At 40.6% G+C, this 19,151-nt stretch overlaps 1 protein-coding gene across 1 annotated transcript in view; it reads left to right on the top strand.

Annotated features, from left to right (window-relative positions):
* Positions 1 to 19,151, top strand: part of map1ab (microtubule-associated protein 1Ab) — a 46,636-nt gene that overhangs the window by 2,952 nt on the left and 24,533 nt on the right. The window contains exon 2 of the mRNA XM_047034485.1: positions 774 to 875. Within this exon, the coding sequence (XP_046890441.1) occupies positions 774 to 875 (102 nt within the window). The remainder of the gene's footprint in view (positions 1 to 773; positions 876 to 19,151) is intronic.

Raw genomic sequence — 19,151 nt, 5'->3', positions numbered from 1 at the left:
AATCACCCAGTAGCACTTAGGTGACCCTTGTTACATGGAGGGGAATGGTCCATTTTGTTCAGAAAGATGAACATTACCACACAATCAGTCAGTGTTAGTTTGATTAAATCCAAATACATTTGTATGAGATCAGTCAGGGTCAAATTTGGTCTTTGGAATAATGATTAGACTCTAAATTATGGAAGCAAATCAGTGACATTTAGATTGCAACATCCGGGATACCAAGGATAGGTAGAGCAATCGAGCAATAGAGAAGAGAAAATGCATGATGACTTCCAGGGAAAACAACCATGCTTCGGTGAGTCCAATGTGATCAAATATTGCATTGAGGCTCGATTGCTCTACCGTCTTTGATACCTTGAATTTGATAGGTTTGAATTATTTTTGGCTCGTAATTTTTAAGATCAACATTTTTCGTCTCGAATTTGACAGGCTTGAAATTTTTTAGGCTTGAATTTTTTAGGCTTGAATGTTTTAGGCTAGAATTTTATAAACGTGAATTTTTTAAGATTTTTTTTTTTAAATGTTTTTTTTTTAAGATAACATTTTTTAGGCTTGAATTTGAGCAACCTGAATTTAATTTTACATTGAAATATATTCATATGAGAATTCGGTGTTGTTTACATTTCAATATTATGTATTCAATGCTTTTTAAAATTCACATGTCACTGATTTTCTTCCATAATAAATGTACTAATGAAAAGGAATTGAAGGTTGTTGATGGTCAGAGAATAATGTCTTTGTTGTTCTCTTGTTCTGTGTTGCTCTAACAGGGATTCGATCTTGGAACATCAGCCTTGAGTCATGTGACCTGGACCAGCAGCTGCTGTTGTTTATCACACGTCACTCTGCTCAGTTCTCTTATGAGGTCAAAGGTCAGTGGAACCCGGGCTTTATTAGAATGGAGATTAGAATACATTTTGATCACAAGACTCAAGATTCACTTGTTCCCGGGAATACAATGGCACCTAGGAATGATTTGCTGGACCTGATGTTCGTTTCCTCCAGGATCACAATGACTCTTACTCTTACTTAGAGACTTGTTGCTCTTGTTGGTTAGCTGTAACTGATTTAAAACTCTTGCTTGCTTTTCTACAGGTACACTCCTGCACTTTTTTGAGGTTCATGTTGTTTAATTGTAACTTGTACTTATTTTTGTTTTTTCACAATGTATGCTTCATGTTTGGCTACCCGCAATGTTTGTGGATATCTCGGTGTTATGATCAGTGACCTATGCACTTTTGTAAAGCTCTCTCTTGAAAGTCGCTTTAGATAAAAGCGTCTGCTAAATGAATAAATGTAAATCTAATAATGAGGAATAGGGATACCATCAGAAGGAATAAGACATCAGAAGGAATATGGATGTGTTCATGAGGAACAGGGATGACATACAGTTATGTATCTATATACAGAACATTTTTTCAAACGTGCCAATTCTATAAGCATTTTGATTATACACAATTTGGTTATCAGTACAGCCTAACTGGCTTGAATTGCATTCATTAAGCCTTTACAATAATTCAGCATGGCAGCATCATTTCATATTTGTCTTACTATGAAGCATTACTGTAGATCGAATAGAAACTGCCGTACAGTGCATTCAATGGATCAGAAAACGTTAAACAAAAACTTTGCTGCGGAAGTCAAAATAAATGCTTTTTAAGAGACAAGGTGCCGAACAATATAAAAGAGTAATTGCCGCTGCAAGGATAGAGCTTGATAAAATGTTACAGAATTGGACTAAAGAAGAAATAAGACAGACTTTGCTTTAGTAGACAAATAATAAGCAAGTAACTTTCAGTATTAATATGATTGACACATCTGCATTAGGAAGGACTGTCAGCCAGTCCCCTCTACAATGCCTCAGTCTAGTACCTGTAATTGTCAATACGATTATCAGGGAGCTGTGTCAGGAGCTGGGGCATGCAGTCATACTTTATCCTTTTCTGTCTGTCCGTCTCTGTGTGTGTGTGCGTGTGTGTGTGTGTGACATAGAAAGAGAGGGAGACAGATTGTACGTCTTGTATATCTGTTTAGAGTTTGCAAGCGAAGGTCACACTCACACACGTGAAATGCATAACTATGGACAAGCTAACATCACATGGTACCCTGACAGTGAGTGGTAAGATTCATCCAAATCAGCAGAAATGACACAGCATTTCTAAACACAAAATACTGAAAATTTATTTTTCATTCAGCTCCCACACATGAAGAACACATTGACAGTGTATTATATTTCTGCATTTATTCTTTTCCATAAGTGACCTTCAGAACTACTCGGACAGCAACTGAGACAAAGTCAATATTCTTTGAAGCATTGAAATTCCCATGGACTGCTCTATCTTTAATAAATTCAGACATCCACATGTGCAGACCTCAATACTAAAAGCCATAAAGAAGCAATTACTCACTTAAAGCTTGGTACTGTGTGAAGAGAAACTCACGCTGACAAGGCGGTAATGATGATTAGCTAATTGTCCATACTCCTCTGTCTCTACTTTTATTGCTTCATTCAAACAACAGACAGGTTTTTTCCAACCCCTTGAATTATACATTTCAGGTACACTCAGTCATTGGCTTTACAGCCTTTGGGAATCCAAGTCATCAGAAACCCAGTCATGTGATTATATTTCTACCTTCCAAGCAATTAATTCTTAATACCAAAAGCCCTCTCTTCCATCAGAAAAAACACCCTTTTAAATGTATCTTTGACAGCTAAAGTCCCCGGCAAAGACTTCACAACACCAAGTGAAATTGAGATAATAAGTCTAATTTACAGTAACGTCAGGCTTTCTCTGCATGACTGATGTTATTTTCCAGCCTTCCAAGGGGATGAGAGAGTTCACCATACCTGAAGAAGGTCACATAGCAGTGGGCTCAGTGGCGGTCCTAGCACATTTGGTGCGGGGCAAGGTTCCCCACCCGGACGCCAACTGACCGTGAACTGTAGCCTACCATTGAGAGTGGCCACAATCAGCCGCAATCAGCTCCGACAGTCGCGTCTTGGCCTACACCGTGTCCACCTGGATGCGACGCGCAGACGCGGCCCCAGACATTTTTCATAGGGGTGCCCAGAGGGGGCAAGGGAAATCTTGGGGTGGCACACCAAAATCAAACCTGGTATCTGAACTTAGCAGCGTCCAACTGGGCTAGCCTTCATCAACGATAAGCTCCCTCAGCTTCTATGTACTGTTAAGCTATAGACTGCACTCTCACCTGGCCCAGTGCAACCTCTTGTGGGGGGAGGGGTGACACAGGGGTGTCAGGATCCGAGTGTGGAGATAGGTGACAGGATCTGAGTGTGAAGATACATGGATTTCTATGACAGCATTTTTCAATCGTAGACTGTGGTTTCTGTAGGCAAAAATGTTGAGGTTGATTTGTCCTACAGTGAAGTTGAAATCCCATTTTCCATTAATGAAAAAAAAAAATCTGGATGACGGCAGTGGCGGATCTAAGGGGTGGCAAGGGGTGGCAGCTGCCACCCCAATAAAAAATACTGTTACCCCAATTTCTTTTGCGCATTTAGCAGACGCTTTTATCCAAAGTGACTTCCAATAGAGAGCTTTACAAAAGTGCATAGGACTCTGATCATAACAACGAGATAGCCCCAAGCATTGCTGGTAGCCAAAACATAGAGCATACATTGTGAAAAAACAGTCCCAAAGGGAAGAACTATAGGAGCATGTAGTGAAACAAGTTACAATTAAACAACATGAACCTCAATCTTCCCATTGAAAAATATTATTTGTACATTACAGAACATTTCAATAAATAATATTAATGTTACTGTTTAATTTAAACTACAATGTTCTAGCCTAATCATTTACCATAGGGATTACTGTACCCCCCTACTTTGGGTTTGATTCGCCTCCAGAAAGCCACCGAACAACTTCCTTCTGCCACCCCATTGCCACCCCGAATGAAAAGCGACGCGAGCGACGTGACACGACTAAAAGCAGTTCGATTGGCTTGTTTTTATGGGGGGTGACAGGTGTCCTCGCACGCCCAAACAGCATACACTGTAGACAAGCTTTGCCCACATTAGCTGTGTTTGACATCGACTGCGGCTGCATGAATCGACTGGCAAGAGTTGTTGCTCAACCAGACGTTCCTGTAACACTGACCCAACGGGAAAACTATGATTTACCACGGACATTCTCATTTTCATATTCTCATCAGTTCAATGTGTAGGCTACATTGATAGAAAATCTACTTAAATAGCTTACAACATATAGCCTAATGCATTAAACAATGATGAACAATGATTTGATACACAGCATACCCACGTTAATTGTATTTTAGGTATATACACGCAGGGGCGAATCTAGGTTCCCACTTTTGGGGGGGGCCAAGCCCTTTTATAAAACCTATTATTATATGGCAACGACGGGACGAGCGTTCTGATTGGCTAATGGGTAGTCATGCCAGCCGCGTTCAATACGGATCCTCGCCGGCCCTCCTCGCCGGTCAATACGGATCCGTATTGCCCTCTGACGTCAGCTTCAAAATGAGCGATATCGACGAGTCAGCTGCTTAGTTTTACTATCCAGATGATTCTGAAAAGATTTCTCATCGAAAGTGAGGATGAAGACTAGACTCTTTGAATCACTTGTGTCGTTATTTTGTGTTGAAATTGAAGCCATTTTAGCAGAACCATGTTGTCCGCTTTCTATCAAAAGTATTGAGTTGCTAGGCAACACATGAAACACACCGTGAGAAGACTTGAGAGCTAGCTACAATTAGCCTAGAGGTACCATTTATTTTCGTTTACAAAATTAAAGGAAGCTAAAAATGCCATATAATAAACTACTTACTAACCTCGACCGTTCGGTCATGCCGGGAAATATCAAACCTCGGCTTTGCCGTATCAACCCAATCAACTCCGCTTTGCGTCGTGCCTAATAACTCCCCTTACCTGTTCTAAAATCAGCGTAAACCACGGCCTCTTGGGGCTTATTGCTTTTCTAAAACTGATACTACAAATATTTGATATCGTTTCATCAACAAAAACAATTAGAAACAAATAGTTTAATAATAAACCGTCATTCTTCCGCAACTACAAAGTATAGTTCCTACATAAATCGTTGCCACGCAACAGCCAGATGGACATCTTTGCCGTCTTTTTCAATTTGAAATATTCGATGCGCAGTAATATGGAATGTTAAAGAATGTTATGAGGACAACCTGTGAGGTTATGCTGGATTTTACAACGGCATGGAATGCGATATAACCAATCACAATCAAGGATGGGAACAACCAGTTTTAGAATAGCTTTTTCTTATTGCTTAATTTTAACATTACCTGGAACCCCATATGTTTTCTGTTGGAATTACCTTACTGGATGCAAGCGACCGATCAATTAATTCTGGAGCGGATCCAATGCGATCCAATAGTCGGACGTTTGCATCTAGTAAGGACACGGTGTAAGGCAGCTCAGGTTTTGTGAGGCATCAAAGGGGAGCTTGCAGCACCTGGCATTGTGGGGGCAGGGGATGGGTCCGGGAGTATTGATAACTGTCTGCTTTTCAATATGTCATAGAGGGCAGATCAATAGCACTCAAGTGGAAGGGAATTCAATGCCTGCAGTGCAGGAATAGACAGGGTCAAATTCCATGAGGTAGGCCTATGATTATTTCAGTTCTATTATTTGAGGATCCAGATACACATAATAAATGTAAATATTGTGAACATAACATTAGCATAGAGCAGCAGTTTGCCAGCTTGCCTCCTCTGGCGAGGAATGCCTGTGGTATAATTATGTGCCCTACTAGTTTTTCCCCCCAGTTGTCTCAATAGCTGCTTGCTACTTTACTGTAAAGCTGTGTACCTTTTAAATAAAACACCTCTCTCATACACACTCACCCCTCTTCTTCACCACAGACTACCATCTCCACATACACACACAGCCTCATCTACATGCCGCCTTCCCCGCTATCCTGCTGGCAGACCCAACATCACTTTGACTCTAATAAGGTGCTTTATTCCAGTCTGGTGGGCTTTCTGTCTCAGAACCCATCCCCTCCCCTGCCTCGTCTGTCCCTCTTCTGCCCCCTCTAATACCTTCTAGGGAGCGGGTAGGGGCCGTGGTTTACTGTCAGAGATTTACTTTGGATGACACTCCAATCACCCCAGGCTTATAATATGTCATGCAGACACAGCCGTTTGAGGTGAGGACTCTGCATTGACAGTATCTATAGTTCTCACTGTGTCCCATTACTAGAAATGGACCACGGGTATTCTCTTCTGTGCCTCTTTGTATGTTATTTGCTACCAGGTATTCAGCTCAGGTTAAAGCAGGGTTGGGTTGATCTTCCAAGAATCTACTAATCAAAATGTTAATTGAGGCTAGTCAGCAGTGGGTTATAGGAAATTAGGGCGGGCGTGGGCTTCAATGCCCAAATGGCCTAGGGGAACTTTGAAGGGGAAACGTGGGAGGAAAGTGAAGTAAAAGATGAAAAACTAAGGAGAGGTGGGAAGTAATGTGCTGGGAACCAACGCAAGCAGCTGTAATCCTTATATGGATCTCCCCCACGCACTCCATAGGCTGAGAGGAAAAGATAGATTGGATGGCGTGTCCGATAGGTGCGCCTTGAGGGCGATAAATTCATAAGAGGTCTTAATGCCCCAATCCTTGTTAATGAGATAAGTAGGTTCCAGAATGCTAACACACACGTGGAATAAATTAGTATGATGGCATAAGATGTATTGATATGTTGTAATGCCTTGGATGTTCATTCATAAGGATAGACACCTGGATTATGTTAGCTTGGCCTGCCTATTCATAATCGACTATCCTTTCCAACATGTTTAGCAGCATTGTGCACCACATGGTCCTCAGTTTGGGCTACCATTCGGCAACTTTGAAACTTTTACTGTACTTCAGAACTAAAATAATGTCTCAGGAAGACCTGAACAGAGAAACAAGAGAAGGATTCCTGACAGTGTACAAGGTGGGAACTTATTCACATTCAGTCGATGGGCAAGCTGTGTCAGTAGATGGATGGATGAAAGGTATCAATATGATTACTCAAAATAGTCGGGATGACACATTTGTTGTATACATACTATCACACTACATACAAATCATAAACAAATCAACATTCAACATTTGGTACAATTGACCTATCGCGAAAGCCACGCCTAAAACAGCTTTGAACAATCCTACCTTAGCTACCGGTTACTACTTGAAGAATCTCCGTCAAGCTTTCGGTTGTTAAAGGTCACATGAAAACTTCACTTTAGGAGGTTATTTAACATTAATATGAGTTCCACTAGCCTGCTTTTGGTCCCCCAGTTGCTAGAATTTTGATAGGTGTAAACCAAGCCCTGGGTGTTCTTCTCCCCCTTTGAGAAAATGAAGACTCAATTGACCCTTCCCCCCAGGCCACGCACCCTTAGTTACTGTTGCTATGTCCGACATAATTCCCGGAACTGTCAAACCAAAAGCCATGGCGAGTAGGGGGATAAGCGTTATAGCTGTCAGAGTGAGTGATGATTTTTGGAGTAATACTTCTGCGATATCTTCCAGATCCAGGCAGAAGGGACTGCAATATGCAGTGGAGGGAGATATTAAAAATATTAAAATTAGCAACAAAGGGGAAACAACAAAAATCGAAGCCAAAGCATTCAGGTCTCAAGTAGCCTTATCTGGCCAGGCACTTGAACAGCAAGCACAAGGTTGGGATACTCAAGAACATGTCGCCCACTCACGAAAATTCAAATAAAATACGTTTATAATGGCTTGTTGGGACGTTTTGTTCAACATTGATACAGTATTTTAAGCTCCTGGAAACTTGCTGGCGTTCGTTGGCTAGCTCAGCTTGCAATTTTACAGACGTTAATTAACATTTTGATTTTAACATTAACAAATTTGTTGGAGTGAATAGTTATGCACTAGTAGTGGTAATAATACTAGTTTACATGAACCATAACTGTTTGGGGATGTTCTCTCAACTAACATCTTAGAGATTGTTCGCTAGCAGCTTAACGCTAGCTACCTTGGAGCAGACATATGCTATGTGTGTTTGGTGATGTTCTCTAAATTAAGTTGGGAGTGGGGTCTCCCACACAGTTTTATCCACCACCGGCACCTTCCCTCTTGAGTCTTCGGCTTTGCAAATGGAAAAAATACCACACCTCCCTCTAAACTTTTGGGATATCTAGTGTCAGATCGACACGTCCCATAGGCACACCGTTTAACCATGTTGCTTCTGAGTCAAAGCTTGACGACCTTCTTCTCTTAGTAGCGGTTGCTAAGGTAGCATTGGACGAGGGCCGTTCTAGGGAGGAGTTTCGGGAACGGTCAATTGCTCTGTTTGAAAATCTCCTCCTTGAGACGTCATAAGGAGCAAGGTTACCTCCCCTCTCTCTGCTTTGCCCGCCCAGATAATCTGGCCCGCCCATGAGAAACTGAGCTACCACCGTGCAAGGGCAAGTGCGATATCGGTTTTTCCTGGAGAGACATCATGGCGAGCAAACGAACGAAGCATAACAGTTGCTCAGTGCTTGGATGTACAAATCCAAACAAAAGTTTTTTTTTTGTTCCTTCATCCGAGCCTCTGCACAACCAGTATCTAAATTTTATTTTTGCTGGAAATGTGCCGACACAACTTCCCAAAGTTTTGCATGTCTGCGCCAAACATTTCAGCCCCCACTATTTCCTTGAGCCAATACAAAGTTGGCCTTGCTGACCGTCTGAAATTAAATTCTGGATCAGTACTAACTCTCCTTGGTCCAGCTACAATCCTCGAATCTAGCTGTAACATTAGCTCTGCAGCTAACAGCTGAGGTACTGTAAAGGTAGATAGCATCAAGTATGTGTGTGAATAGACATCTGTAACTCAGTGTTGTACACTTTGTTGTTATGTTGATAACCGTTCTGCTGTTGGTGTTATGGCGCCGCGATATCCGCCTTTCCCCACATTGACATGACTGAGTGTGCAGCTCTGCAAACCAGGGTTATCAGATGAGAATGGGCAAATTCGAGGCATCTTACAGCAACAGGTCTACGAGCTATTGCTATACATCCACTGTAAACATTAGCGCATGGTGCCGCCTCTTTCCTCCTCATTAGCATTTAAAGCTACAGACACAGAACAGCGCGTGCTGAGGAAAGCTCATTGTGGGACTACTCGTAGTGGCTATAATTCTACACCAAGGCTGAGTTTCAGGAAAGAGACTTCAGATACAGTATTGGGGACCACTAAGGCCTATATAAAAGCATCCAAAAACAGCATTTCATGTGACCTTTAAAGCGCAAAATGCCATATGGAACACAAAAATGCGTTAACAAATACCCCAGGAGTTTAGAGGGGAGAGTCCATTTTCTCCTTTCCACATGCCAAAATCCAGGAAAACTTTGTGGTATGCTCCATTCTCTGAACATCTTAAAGATCAACAAGCATATTTTTGTCTGTTTCAAAGTACTGTGTTGATATTGTACTCTCTCTGAAGCCCTACGCTAGCTATTAGATATGAGATTACATTCGCAAAACTGGATTTTAAAATGATGGTTACTATTTACTAATATGATTTGGCCTACTTCTAATATTTTTTATCTTAAAGGTCCTATGGCATGCTGTTTTTGGATGCCTTTATATAGGCCTTAGTGGTCCCCTAATACTGTACCTGAAGTCTCTTTCCCGAAATTCAGCCTTGGTGCAGAATTACAGCCACTACAAGCAGTCCCACAATGAGCTTTCCTTAGGACGTGCCATTTCTGTGTCTATAGCTTTAAATGCTATGAGGAGGAGAGAGGCGGGCCTAACTGCCATTCTTCAGTCATTTGTAAGCCATGATGTATCTTGAGGAAAAACCAATATTGCGCTTGCACGGTCGTAGCTCATTTTCTCATTTGCGGGCCAAATTCTCTGGGCGGGCAAAGCAGAGAAAGGGGAGGTAACCTTTCCCCTTACGACGACATAAGGGGAAAGGTTCCAGATTGGACCGTTTGAGCTTTCATTTTCTCAAAGTCGGAAAAGAATACCCAGGGCTTAGCTTGTACTTATCAAATTTCTAGCCATTCGGGGACCAAGGGCAGTATAGAGGAACACATATTAATGTTAAATAACTTTTCATGCCATGGGACCTTTAATAGTAGCTGGCTTTTAGAGCTACTATTACCAACAAACTAAAGTAACTGCTGTAAAGTTAAGCTAGACAGAGCTACAGTAGAGGCTAGGTAGGTACAGTACAGAAGCTAATGTAATGTTGTCAACTGACGCTGTATCTAGCCACTAGTACTAGAGCTACTAGTATGATGATATTAGCAGTGGTTAATCATACTAGTAAGCAATCATTTAAAATCCAGTTTTGCGAATATTATCTCACATCTAACATGGCGTTAGCTCTAGCTAGAACAGATTACTAGCCAGCTATACTCTAACAGTAGGTGTATTTAGCTTGAGTAAGTGGGTCTGTGCTGGAAAATTCACATGGCCTACTTTAATTTGAAATCGTAGACTTGAACATGACGCCATAACAACCAATTACAAATTGATTTGCGTTAATCACTGAAGCAGTTTAACCATGACCCTCTACTAGTACTACTGTACTGTAGTGTAGTACAGTATACTTTGTTTTAATTATTGATATGTCCCTTTCCTTGTCAGGAGCGGATCTAGAAATTTTCATTCGGGGTGGCAATGCATGGCAGAAGGAAGTTGGTAGGTGGCCCCTGGAGGCGAATCAAAGCCCAAAGTAGGGGGGTACGGTAATCCCTACGGTAAATGATTAGGCTATAACATTGTAGTTTAAATTAAACACTAATATTAATATTATTTATTGAAATGTTCTTTAATGTACAAATCATATGTTTCCATGGGAAGATTGGGGTGGCAAGTATTTTTTATTGGGGTGGCAGCTGCCACCCCTTAGATCAGCCACTGTTCCTTGTTGATTTGAATATTCTGAATATATCCACTGCATATTGCAATCCGTTTCCCCTCGATCTGGAGGTATTACTCCCAAAAGAATGCCATAAGTATGCTACTTATACAGCAGAATACAGTAGTACATACTATACAAAGAAGCAACGCTTGACAGACTAACAACGGCAACTAAGGTGGGCGTGGCTTACGCGAAAGGTCAATTGTTACACTTTTTACAGAATATCTATATCACAGAGTATATATACTGTATATATCACAAGGAACCAATGTAATCTAGACATTTTACCAGCACTCTGCCCTCTTCCAAGATTAGTTGTCTGACCTCATTCAGCTCAGTGAGTCTGGCTGTGTCCCTGGTTTTGTCCCTCTTGTGATCTGCCCGGTACTGCCTGTTCCCTGCTGCGCTGACTGGGTCACCCCACTCACCCTGCCCAGATGATGCTGCATTTCCGTAAAGGTAGCCGAGGTCACAGTCAGGTTCTCTTTCACAGGAGTATGGTAGTGTTGAAGCTTGTTTTACCTCTCTGGTACAGAACTCACTTGATGCACACACAGACAGCAAACACATACATGCAGACACTGATTGAAACCCACACACACACGACACACAAACATACACTGTTCCACAAAAACACTGTCAACTATAATTTTAATAGAGGCTGAAGAGTTGTCAGGTCTTATTTTATCTCTGTGGATGACTAAACCAACAAATAAAGCCCTCACACTTGTCTCACACTTTCCACCTTCGTACACATTGGTCTGACTTTAGACTTAACTGCTTTTTAGGGAATGCCTTATAGTGGTGAGAGGTAAAACATTCAAGCTTTTGAGTTAAAGTAAATTAATCTACGATTTTGATACAACAGCAATAACAGCTGTGTGAAGTTCATCCCATAGACTGCACATTAAATGCTAATACTAATCCAATGGCATTCAAATGCATTGTCATCATTGTGAACCCCTAATCTCCTTTACAGATACATTCATCACTCTGTAGCTTGAGTTAACTTGAGGGAGAAGACAATTGTTCATAGATATATAGTATACATATACACTTTGTACATACTGTATATATATAATATACAGTATATCACTATTATTATAATAAGTAATGTTCCAAAAAAGCAATACCTTCCAAAATGATATCAATCTGTTTTATATCAATCTGTTATTTATGACCGGCTGCAACTCCTTCTGAAACTTCAATCTGTTTTCTTCCATCCAACTTGCAAAGGCATTCTGAGTTTATATTAGAGTCCCCCATATTTACTCAGTAATAAAGGACATCTTGTCTGAAATTGTAACGATTTTACTGAAATACTAACATATGGTCAAAATAGTCAATCATGCTGGGAATAACTGTATTTGATATTTAAGCTTTTGAGCGGGCAGGGGAAGATCCTTTCATGGTAGGCTCCTTGTGATGTCCTAAAGCCCCAGATAAGGAGGTAAGGGGAGAGGCTCATAATGACAGATCTCATTAACGCATATACATTAGTAGACACTTCCATCCAAAGCACCATACAGAGGGCGATTTGAGTCTGTGATCTCTTTATTTGCAGTCAAATGCTCTAACCACTGAGCTATACATATCCTATGAATTCATGAATTATTTGCATTCATGTGAATGCTATAATTGGCAATTTTAGCCGTTCCTCAAATGTATTTTGTTTTTTTAATCTCTTGTTTGTCAGGGTAATGCCAACTAATGAAGTTACGAATGGCTACCATGCTCTGAGTGTTGTTCAAACACCACATTAAAATGTATACAGCATTATAGCAAAGACAATATGTTCTCTGCATGAATGAGAAATGACTTCTCATGAATACAAATAAAGAAGCAAGAATCTCGAGGGGTTAGTAGCTGCTTCGAAGGCACCTGGCCTAAGAGAGGCATTTCTCCAAAGTGTTGTGTCATGCATTATTAAAGCAGATGTTGAATAATTCAAAAGGCTGATATTGATCCCCGGGCATGATATCACTGCAGTTTGTCTGAGAGTCTGTCTGGGAGTGTGTGTGTGTGTTTGTGTGTGTGTATGTGTGTGTGTGTGAGAGAGAGAGAGTTGGGTCATGTAGAGACAGACCGACAGATTAAGACAGACCGACAGATTAAGACAGAGGAAAACGAGAGCAAATGATGTGTGTGTGCATGAAAGACAGAGAAAGAGAGATAGAGAGAAATAGACAGAGTCCGAGAGAGAGATGTAGGGATAAAGAGGGGGAGGGAAATGATGATTAAACAGAGACAACATCCTTCTCATCCAACCCATTGATCTCTCCAGCCATTCCTGCATCATGCACATCAATAGTTCCTCAGTGGAAAAATCCGACCCAAAGTTTGTGTGAGGGGATACCAGTAGTCACAGATATTCTCCAGAGCCCATGAGATGTGATATCAAAACATTTACATTACAACATGATTACAATACAATATAATGTTTTTTGCAACTGTCAAGGTTTGAATGGGAGTGCACTGATACAAGCTTTAGGTTTATGGGAATATTATGAAATTAGAATCAGCCCAAAGTCATGTGTATGAGAAATATTGTATGAAAGTGGCAAGGGTTAGGCTATTAAATGTTTGCACATGTATATGCTGTATATATAAATTAATATATAAATCCCACAACCAAATCAATATGAAATGTCACATTGGCAACCTTAATCTCATGTATCATATAAAGGAGGAGGATGGTGAGGGAGCATGGTTTGAAATGGGCTGTGATGATTTCTCTCTCTTTATCTCTCTCTTTTCTGTAGGCTACAGCAACCTTCATCACATTATATTTGAAATGATTTGTTTATGTTTTGAGTACCGGATGTTGCACATACAATTTCTCAAAATCATCGTTAATTCTGGTCGAATTAATAAATATTACAATCGAGGGTGTAGCCTGATAGTCGGTGTTGGAAATTGTGCACTCTCATCGTCTCGGATTTAGCATGATTCGGACTCAGTTGAACGAGTTCGGCAGTGAACGAGTTATGACTGGTGCAATGTGTGAGTCGCTTAGCGCCCCTCCCTGGCTCAGAGTCGCAGCTGGAGCTCACACGACTGGTGGCTGAAGACGATGGTGCCGCATCCAGTCCTACTTTGCAACAGCGTCGCGTTCATATGCAACTTTGCCCATCTTCTATTCAATCCCTCCCTTCTCCTCGTCTCCCCCTCTCACGCCCGCCCGTCGGGCACACGGTCTACGCTCCTCTCCCGTTTCTAGAAACGACTTTCCTGTAAAGTGACTCGGCACTGATGACGGTACGTAAACTGTCTGTCCGTAAAACTGTATTGTGATTTTTGTAACAAGGACATATATAAGATTGTGTTTTGGCAACAACTTGAATTGTGTTTCTTTTCAATGTGGACGACCACAGATTGTTTCCCGAGTTGCCTATATCGACAGAGGCTATGTCGTTGTTTGAATACTGTCGCCAGTTATCCTCAAATGACCGCATTTCAATGCGTTTTTTCGGGAACTTTTTTAAAATAGTCTGCTTCAAATTTCACTACAATTTACTGAATGTTATGTTTAAATAGCCCATATTAATTTGACTATGCTTTATTATAAGGCGGATAATTAGTCGGTCCACGACAACATAATTAATTAATGAAACCATCAGTCTTTTAAATCTATAATAAAATAGTGGACTGCTACAGCTGTAGGAAGATCGGACGTTTATATAAAATATTTCAAGTAGCCTATTTCTTTATCCAAAGTAGGCCAACTGGATTAAAGGGTGCTTACAATTGTGTAGGGTGTCTCAGGATAGACAGGATAGATTAACCAATAGCCTACATATCCCAGCCTGTAGGCTTCAACATTGTTAAGGAGTAGCCTAAACTACAGAGAGAACGACATTTTTATTTTGAAAGTAGCCTAAAAGTGGCGCAGCATTGCCGTTGTTTCCAACGAGTGTTTGTATTGTCGATCCTTTCTCTGGCTTAATGTAGGCTACGATACATTTATATTCATGTTATCTAAATTTTCTTAAGATCGACCTTGTTTGACCCCAGCCGCTTTGCCTCTACAAGGTCGCGAGGTATAGCATAATTTTTTTCCTTAACGTTATAATATAAACAACGGAACATGTTTATCTTAAAGGGCATTCCATGATTATGTACTGTGATAAAAGAAAATGATATACGTATATATATTTCAAGTTAATTTAATCATCAATCAGAAACAGTAGGTTTTATATATAGGGGACCATCGTCCTGTGAATTTCACTATATTGTTGATCAGTTGATGCAAGTTAATGCAATATTTAATTTACTTTAAAATATTAATTTATTTGTATTATTTTTGATGACAAATACAATGTAGACTGTAAGGACTTTGTGTGTAGCAACCAAGACTGTTGTAAGGATGGTGAGTAGAAATTCAGTTTAAATGAACAATAGATCAGGCATGGAATTTTCAGTTGAGATGTTTTATTCAATGTTTTATTAATATTATTGTTAATGAATGCTATACGAAATAGGTGCCACATTCAAGCGTAAATGCCTGGATGGGTTGACAAATAATTAATGGCCAAAAATATATGGGAAATAACTTTGCAGGACATCTTAAATCCAACTGTCTATTCTCTACAACAGAAGTATTGTTGGACATCTGTTGGATGATTAGCAAAATGTGCAAGCATTATTCAAAGCTTTTTGGGTGCATGCTCTAATCTACTCACATCGGTCAAGGTGTTTAGGTGATGTTGTTCTCTGGGGTACTTTTGCATTGGTAGCTTAATGAGGCGACGCAAGGCTAACACATGCTACAGTAAGTCTGGGAGTTTGTCAGTGAACAATACGTGCTGACTCACTCTGCCCTTGTTACCCACTGCTTAGCCCACACAACCCACACAGATTCTAAACCAGGACCGTAGTACTTCTTGGGCATATGTACTCTGAAAACTTGCATTTTGCAATTTATAAACAGTGGCTTTGGCAGAAAATAAGTGTGGGGGAGCTGTCTTGTTTGGGAATACTCAATATCTCTCATAGTGGTCAGCCATAAGAAACTGAAGTAAAATAGTTTAATTAAGATACATCTTTTGAAAATGTATACATTTTTGTAACTGTACATAGGTCTAGTATTAATCTGTTGTCATGTCAGAGGGACCAGGCCGCCAGCAAAACCAGGTCATCTCATCTCTTTTTAATCCAATCATTATATTTCTACGGAAAGGATATTGTGATTACTGTGGTCATTATATGGATTTAATATTCTTGAACTCTTGAAACTACTTTGTTTCAAACCAGGGGCACTTAGCTACTCAACAGGGTACTTACTCCTTAATCTGTCAGGATTGGGAATTGAGTTTGAGACAAAGAACCACTCTCACACAGGGATTAAATTAAGAGTGTTGGTTTGAGGCCTGGCCGACAGGTGCGTGTCTGGTGAAGTGTAGCACATGTTCGAATCCACAGTGATTCAAAATAAATCTGAATTGAGAGCCACCATGCTTGAAAGAATCAAAGAGAGCATACATACCATGAAATGGCTAAACCTTGAATTAGAATTTTGTCACAAATTAGTCACACTGTGACAGTTGCATTAAATAATACTGTGGTTCTGTTTAGTTGGCTAAACCCAGTCCCTAGCAAACCCTGTGTAGAGTGGCTTTAGGAACAATGTTAGTAGGAAGTCAGTTATTCCGGCACACTATTACACTATAATTACATAGTAATTAAATAGACTATAGAATGATTACATAAAAGCATTTGGAGTAACACTGAAACCAGCTCAAAACATTTCTCTTACATACTAATTGGTATGAGTGGTATCACTCAATATACTGTAGGCTTTTGTCATCATCTTTTTAAATAGAAAACTAGATTGTCATTCTTATTTTAACTACTGAATAAATCACCTGATTCAGATTTTCTTTTACTGCCTGTTGTTTGCAGTGTTGGAAGCACAACATCTGATGATGATATTGACTTTTTTCCCTATGCCTACAGTCCAAAATCAATCATCTTGTACTGTCACAAATCACCTGGTCTCCTATCGTTGCCATTCTCCCATCCTTGTTCTACCGTCCTGGTCTTTCCACTAACATCAGAAGGGTAGTTAGGAGGAGACATATTTGAGGTATTTGGATGGAGCCCAAAGCTTTGGAAGTAAGTATTGAGAGAAGGTGGCTCACAGACTGCAGTAGTGAGCAGTCTTTGCAGCAGTGAGCAGTCTTTGCAGCGGTGTACACTTCCCTCCCCAACCTGCTGTGAGCTGAGAGTGCCAGCTTTCCCAGGCTACTAAGATGTGGAGGGGGACTGTGTGGGCGACTCCAACATATGATATCAGTCTCACCCGATGCTGTGAGTAAGATCTGCCATTGAAAATGTAATAGGTTGGTTGGATGGTAGGCAAGCAAAAATAGGGATGTAGAGAATTTGGGCAATTTCCGAGATACTTTAACTGTGTCTTTTTTTGCAGACTTGCAGCATTTTTCTTCCATAGTTGTTCACTCTTTGCTTTAATATCTATTAATACCTTAGTCGGTAGCTAAATGTGTGCTTCTCCCTCTCTTTCTCTCATCCCTGCATCTTTGCTGAGCTGTCTGGAGGAGATAGTGTCAAAGAAAGACAGCTATAAAGAGCAAGAGCTAAAGAGAGAAAGAAAGAGAGACAGCAGTCATGGCAGACACAGACATTATTGCTGAAAGCAGCCATATTGGGGCTGACTGAGGTCTCTGGTTCTTCTTCAGTAGTGCAGAGCAGCAGTAAACATTGATCCCCTCTTTTAGTTTACACCCACTGGCCTTCCAGATCCATCCACTCCTCCTCCACCCAGATCTGCTGAGCTAATCACCTCCCACCTGACACTCAGGCACTATAGTACTTGGACTCCAGCAAGCCAGGAATCAAATAATATTGCCCTCATGATAAAATCAGGATCATTTTATAAATTGAGTAACCAGTTATGACAGTTATGACAGTTATGACAGTTATGACAGTTATGACAGTTATGACGGTTATGGCGGTTACGATGGTTATGACGGCGAATATTAATCTCCTTGTTGGAGATTATGGAGTTGTTAGCGATGCTTGTTAGGTTCACATTTGGGTTACCTGGAGATGTACTTTAAATTTACATTTATGCATTTAGCAGACACTTTTATCCAAAGTGACTTCCAAGAGAGAGCTTTACAAAAGAGCATAGGTCACTGATCATAACAACGAGGTAGTCCCAAACATTGCAAGCAGCCAAAACATGAAGCATACATTGTGAAAAAACTAAACAAGTGCCAAAAGGGAAGACCCATAAGAGCATGCAGTTTTACAAGTTACAAATTAAAACAACATGAACCACAAAAAGTGCAGGACAGTACCTGTAGAAGAACAATCAACAGTAAAATATTTCACAGCGAGTACAAGACTTAACTTCGTTATAACTAACCTACAAGAGCAACAAGTCACTCAATAAGAGTCATTGTGATCCTGGAGGAAACTAACATAAGTTCCAGTAGTACTTTAGTAGTTACGTTTCAATACAGACTAGCATATGCAGCTCAACCCCACACAGTAAAGGACTGTCTGAATATATCAGCTTGTTGTTTTAATAAGAGATGGTACAGTTTCCAAGAAATCAAACACAGTAGTACATGAGAGAAACCAACACTTTGGTAGTTCTCAAACCAACCACAGGCTCAGTCAAAATCTCCACGCCCATAAGTAAGTAAGTAAGTAAGACTTTATTTATATAGCACATTTCATACAGGAATTGCAGCTCAAGGTGCTTTACATAAAATCAACAAAAACAATAATACAAGTGATAAAAGTAATAGATCTCAAACATATAACAAACCAGACTAGCCGCACTCTATCTGCGGTCTCTCGAATCAGTCTTGGATCCGAGCTGCCTCGTGCAGTTTCCAGACATATAACAACCCAGACAAGCCGCACTCTATCTGCGGTCTCTCGAATCCGTCTTGGATCCGAGCTGCCTCGTGCAGTTTCCAAACATATAACAAACCAGACAAGCCGCACTCTATCGGCGGTCTCTCGAATCTGTCATAGACCCGAGCTGCCACTTGCAGTTTCCACACACATAACAACCCAGACAAGCCGCACTCTATCTGCGGTCTCTCGAATCCGTCTTGGATTTGAGCTGCCTTGTGCAGTTTCCAAACATATAACAACCCAGACAAGCCGCACTTTATCTGCGGTCTCTCGAATCCATCTTAGATCCGAGCTGCCACTTGCAGTTTCCACACACAAAACAACCCAGACAAGCCGCACTCTATCTGCGGTCTCTCGAATCCGTCTTG

The sequence above is a fragment of the Hypomesus transpacificus genome, chromosome 14, assembly GCF_021917145.1.
Source record: "Hypomesus transpacificus isolate Combined female chromosome 14, fHypTra1, whole genome shotgun sequence".
In the NCBI taxonomy this organism is placed as follows: domain Eukaryota; kingdom Metazoa; phylum Chordata; class Actinopteri; order Osmeriformes; family Osmeridae; genus Hypomesus; species Hypomesus transpacificus.
Note: the sequence above shows the minus strand (reverse complement) of the source record. Positions and strands in the feature narration are given on the sequence as shown.